We start from the raw sequence: 5840 nt of genomic DNA, 5'->3' as shown, positions 1-5840 counted from the left end.
GAGTGTCTGGGTTAGGCAAGTCATTTTTGTACATGTCAGCATGATGCTCCTCGGATGTATTGAATTTGAGCTGCCCCATGACTGAGGGCACTAGTGATAAACACTTCAGGGCTTTTAAATGTTGTTCTGAGAATATATCTTTTAATTCTTGAATAATATGCTCCACAGTGGGGACACTAAGGATTTCTTTGTAGTAATTTTCTGACGTTACCTCTGAGTCCAAGTTCCCCTGTTGCGCCCTGAGAAATTTTCCTGGGAGTTTAATTTGTACATCCAGTTTTGTGGCCAAATTTGTGGCTTCCTCAAACCAAAATTCATGGTAAACTTCTATATTCTCCATTACTTCGTTCAGAGAATGCAACACCGCTGTTAGGCTGCTAGCTGCAAAGAAGACATCGGATGTTTGTCCTTGGAGATTTTTTCCAAATGCTCTCGTAAAAGACAAAACGTTTTTCAGAATGACAACAGTGACAATGAAGTCAAAATCTGTTAATGCACTCGAAAGAACAAATGCTCGACCGATGATGAAGTTGTTCCACCTGACGGAGGAGTCACTGCTTACCGTGTCCAAGCACAGAACCAGTGCTTGCATGAGGTCCACCAGAACCTCAAAGGTGTCATGCCTGCCTGTCCACTGAGAACGGCAGATCTCCTTCAGCTCGTTACCCTTCTCCTCATTGTTCTGAAAAAGAACAGAAATGGTGTTGTCCAGTTCTACCAGTAACTGTGGAGACTGATGAAAGAGACAGCAAACTTCTTCCATTGTTCCTAGTGCAATGGAAACACCAACAACGGGAACAGATTTTGCCAGCCACACGTTTAAGGCACACGAGGAACACAGCGTGTACACAGCCTGGGGATACTTTTCCAACAGTCTTGTAGCTACAACTTTCATTTTAGAAGCAAAGCCACTGGAGATGATGTAGGCTTGACCTCGACAGTACTCCATGTTAAGACCCCACTTTTCAGTAATAGTCGTGTGGAAGTTAACGGCTAAAATTTCAGGATCAGCCTCATAGGGTAAAAAACCTACAAATTCTTCTCTTAGATTATGAGAATCATCCACAAACCTCACCAACACAGGCAAATGTTCCTCTCCCGCTATGTCTACAACTTCATCGGTGACAATAGAAAAGAAGTGTGAGTCTCTCACTTCCCTCAGTGTCTCTTCTCTTACGCAGCTTTCACAGATCTCGAGCATTTGTTTCTGCTGAGTTTTTGAACAATACTCAAGGTTGACTGCAGTCATCTCAAATCGCTTCCTCAGAACTTCATCTCCAGCATTTATCCTATATTCCAGCAGAGCCTGAAAGTTGTCTGAAGTAAAAATACCTTCAGGAAGTTCGTCAACATTATGGCCATCCAACGGAATATTTTGTTTACCCATTAGGATCAGAATTTCAAACAGAGATTTAAGGTAATCTTTGTTTTCTCTTTCTTCCAGAGTCAAGGGGACAGCTTTTTCCTCTTGTTCTTCCCCTCCTTCCTCAGAGACAGTATTTTGTTCGTTGCTTTCATTCAGTTCTTGAGTCGCCTGTTCCCGTTCAAAAGCTTCATCAACTACAAAATGTAAAAGTACCGTCAGTGTCGAGGTAGCATGAATAAAAAACATAGCACTGCTTTCCCTTACTACCCCCATTACCTTTAAGTTACTAAGATATGTAACAGAGAATAATGTTTCCCGTTTAAAAGTGGATCAGGATTTTGGAAAGAGTTTAGACTGGCTGTTTGAATCAAGCAGGAACTCATCCTCCTGATATCACTACACTTAACGTTACGTGTCCTGCATTACCTTGTCAGCCTCAGGAAACAAAAGGTTTTATGAACTCAATTATTTTGCCCACTTACTCTTTTGTTGCTTCAGTGTTCTTAATTCATCTTCACTCTTTAAAAAAAAAAACCAACAAACTTATATTGATGATAATATCTGGCACGTGATCTTAAAATACTAAAACGCATCAAGATCAGCTACAAATATTGTAGATGAGACCATTTGAAAAGTGTTAATATTCACCAAAAAGTGCTAGAAGGTCCAAGATGCCTCTTAATATACAATTAAGAGACACCTTGTCTATAAATGACACAAAAGAGGTACCAACAAGACACAATTACACAAAAAAATTCTTGATCTTGGTTCTGTACATGGATCGTCTTTTCAGGACAAAAAGCTAAATCGAGCACGTCTGAATTGGCACTGACTTCAGAAGTTAAAGGGGTGAACTGAAGATCCCATCAATGTGGAGTAAGAATCTCAGGGTGCCATGTGGGGATTGTACTCCGTTAGTGCTGAGGTAACAAGCACAGGGAAGCTGTGCCCTTCCCTTGGAAGACAGGATCAGCTCTGGATCAACACATTTCATCTTCCAGATTATTTCATTAAACCTTCCTTAGCAGATAAAATTCATATCAACACAATATTTGGGCACTTAACTTACTTAACCTTACTTAACAAAAAGTTACTAGAACCGGTGGAACCAAAAATGCAAACACTCCAGTGCTAAATATTATTATTCAATTCTTTCATTTAAAAGTTTCACATGAACTTACTTGCCTTTAGTCTTAATAATAATTTTTAAAAAACAATCTTACATGAAAAACTTACCAGCTCCTTTATCCTTTTCCTATGTCTGCTGTGGGGATTGTTCAAGTGACTCGTAAGGTCAAATATTGTTGGCACAGCATTATCCCGTAAAACCGTTCTGTAAGGGCTCTGTCAGAGGACAGACAGCAAGATTAGGGATTTCTGTGGGGAAATTCTCACTGAGTGCACAAAAGCCCCAGAAGTTCAGGTGTCATGCCCTTCCCTTTCCTCTTTCTAAGGTATTTTGACTTTCTGATGTTTCAAAACAAACAATTTCCATGCAACTCACTTTTTGTGGATATCATGAGAACACTGAAAATGTGACGAGATCCTACAGAAAACCCCAACCCAAACCACAAATACTTTTGCATCTCCATTATCTTCACATCAAAGACCCCAATGCAATAATTTTAACTTATAATAATAATTTATAATGTTTTAAAAATAAACATTCTGGATACAATTTTTCTTTTCTGACGCATAAATGTCTTTTTGTTACTATTGTGCTTTGGGTTTTATCACTTATCTCACAACTCTAGAAACAATCACATAAACATTTTCGTTGTGAAAATATTCATCTGCTGCTTTCTGCAGACTTATGAATTTCACAAAATACCATTGTAAAAGATCATATTGAAGGCAAATTGATCTGTCAGGTGAGCAGAAGGAAGAAATGACTTCTAGGTGGCCATGTAAATGTTTCTAGCAGCTAAATAAAAATATTTTAAGTAAAATATTACATTTGGATATACTGTAAACTCGCATTGGCTAAACTGGCTAATTTCCAGTAAGTACAAAATTTTAACTGATTGTTGTTAGTTGTCATGAAATTGAAACATGTTTTAAACTGAGTTTCATAAGGCTTCATTTCAGATTCAGAATTACTTTTGTTATTCATTGGTTTGTGTGTGGCACGCCGGCTAACCAGAGACCCCATCACACCTAATACCACCAGGAGCTCAGAGTCCAACCTGCATATTTTAATTATCCTTTGTCACTCCAGGACTGATTTTGCTCATGCATCAGAGAGCAATTCAGCCTAGAATTTAGAACTCGATACAAAGCCTCAAGTCCACCATTTCCAGCTGTTATAGAAACTGTTAAAAATCAACATTATCTTGTTAACAAGAAGAACTGAAAGCTTTTGTCTCATTAACAAGAAACAGCACCGTGATTTTAGCTGGATAAATCATAGCAGGAACCAAAAGCTTGACAGAGGCAAAGAATGTTCACATCTCTGGCTAAAACCAAGTGTAATTAAACCAAATCGCACCATGTACACGCTTCAGTAATAGCATATTAATGATTTTAAATAACGAGAGAGATGCAAATGTGCATACTTACACCAAATAAATTTATATAACCTAACATCCAGGGACAATAAACAAAAGAAGTGTTGTTTTGCATGAGGGAAGAACCGCAGTGAAGACATGGAGTCCACAAACCTACTAAAGCAGCAGCAGCAGCTCTGCTTTTCTCCTCCCCAACTGCTCATTTCCACCTCACCCTTTGTGCTGTGTCTCTGCAGTGCCCCAGACCATGACAAAAACCTCGGTTAAGACTAAGAGATTAATTTGCCCAGGGACCAGTTACCCAGGAGAACAAAGATTAAACTGCAGCACCCTGATGACAGTCACATTTTGCGAGATGCCAATAAACAAATGTCTGGTTTTACTCACACTTCTACATATCATCGAAGTCTCGAAATGTTTAGCGCACAATCTGTAATGCTTGTTGAGTTGATCTGGAGTTTTATCTTCTAAATCTGCCCTTCGACAGTTCTCGACCCATCTCTGACATCTGCACAAAAGCAAAAGAATTGGCTTGTTTCAAGATAAAAGAAAACCCCCTGCCATTTCAAACCGTTCTCAAAACGGGAGTGCAGGGAGCCCTGCCCTCTGCGCAAGGCTACAGAAAGATCTGCCTTATTATTTTTTTCCTCTTTTTGCTCACTGCCATCCCAGCGAATGCATTAATCTTTTCCCTTATTTCATATGTTCTTGCCTGCATCTCGCACACACACCAGATTGTAACACAGTTGCTCACAAACCCCGACCATTTAATTCTTAAGAATTTAATCTTAAAAAGAAAAGATAAAAAAGATAGAGATGTGCTTGTAGACTGAAGTCATAAAGTTTCTGAAGGCAACTATTAAAACAGTTGTCATCTTTGCCTCCCTCCAAGATTTCTTGCTTAATGTGGTCATTGAGAAGTTTAGAGCAGATTTTTGGAAAATGACATAATAAAAATAAAAACCCAATGATTCTCCAGCCAGAGCTCCTGTGCCTGAAAGAAGTTTCCATTAGATGCGCATTTCCACAACATGTACTTCTGCTCTCTGAGATGTAACAAAAAGCTGAAGAAACATTTCCCCTGCTAACAGAGTTCCTTTCAGATATGCAGGATGCTAGCTCCTCCAGTGAGTAAATCACTCACAGTCATTGATGCGAATGCATTTGTCAGCAATACTAAAAAGCTTCACACAAACATGATGATTTGTTAATTATTCTCACTGAACACAAGCTCCCGTTCCTCCGAGGGTTAATCCTTCCCCAGGCAAACTCAAAAGCACCAGAGACAATTACGTTATGAAGAATTGAAGTAATACCACAATAATTCTACAGCAAAAAGGAAATGGAACTTTCACTACAGTCACAGTGACTTATTTTACTTTCCGATTCAACACTTCGTTACATACTTCTGATCTCCGCTGGCTGAACCGTTTGTGCATCTAAACTTTTCGTTCATGCCAAAATCAGAATAACAGTGGCAACAGGTGTCATAAACCAGGAATAAATTCTAATACTGCTTTTGGAGATCCACATGTGGTATCCTTAATAATGACTTAAAATAAGACAAAAAATGTTTATAAAAATCAGGGTTTTTGGCACCACAGATCTTGTATTTTTGCCTGGACAATTCAATCACACCAACAGCAGAGGCCCAGTTTGTGGATCCTGATCATACATGGACACTGAGCTCCCGACCACTTTGGAGCAGTGGATCACTAACCACAGCTCCAGACACCCAGGGAACTCTATAGACAAAGGCTGGAGTGCCGAAGTTCTTTCAGGTAGCTACAAGGATAGAGCTCTGCAGAGAAGAACCTGGGAGTGCTGATGGACAAGTCCACAATGAGCCAGCAATGTGCTCTTGGCCAAGAAGGCCAATGGTCTGCTGGTGTGCATGAAGAAGAATGTGGCCAGCAGGTCCAGGGAGGTTCTCCTCCCTCTCTGCTCTGCCCTACTGAGGCTACCTC

General features: G+C 39.7%; 1 protein-coding gene across 1 annotated transcript in view; it reads right to left on the bottom strand.

The window, feature by feature from the left end:
- Window positions 1–4381, bottom strand: part of PRKRIR (protein-kinase, interferon-inducible double stranded RNA dependent inhibitor, repressor of (P58 repressor)) — a gene marked incomplete at its 5' end in the record, with an annotated part of 4902 nt that extends 521 nt beyond the window's left edge. The window contains 4 exons of the mRNA XM_010140522.1: window positions 3–1560; window positions 1849–1885; window positions 2603–2710; window positions 4261–4381. Coding sequence (XP_010138824.1) covers window positions 3–1560; window positions 1849–1885; window positions 2603–2710; window positions 4261–4381 — 1824 coding nt within the window. The remainder of the gene's footprint in view (window positions 1–2; window positions 1561–1848; window positions 1886–2602; window positions 2711–4260) is intronic.
- Window positions 4382–5840: the final 1459 nt, after the last annotated feature.

The sequence above is a fragment of the Buceros rhinoceros genome, unplaced genomic scaffold, assembly GCF_000710305.1.
Source record: "Buceros rhinoceros silvestris isolate BGI_N320 unplaced genomic scaffold, ASM71030v1 scaffold4267, whole genome shotgun sequence".
NCBI lineage: Eukaryota > Metazoa > Chordata > Aves > Bucerotiformes > Bucerotidae > Buceros > Buceros rhinoceros.
The sequence above is the reverse complement of the archived record's forward strand: the minus strand, read 5'-3'. Positions and strand labels throughout refer to the sequence as shown.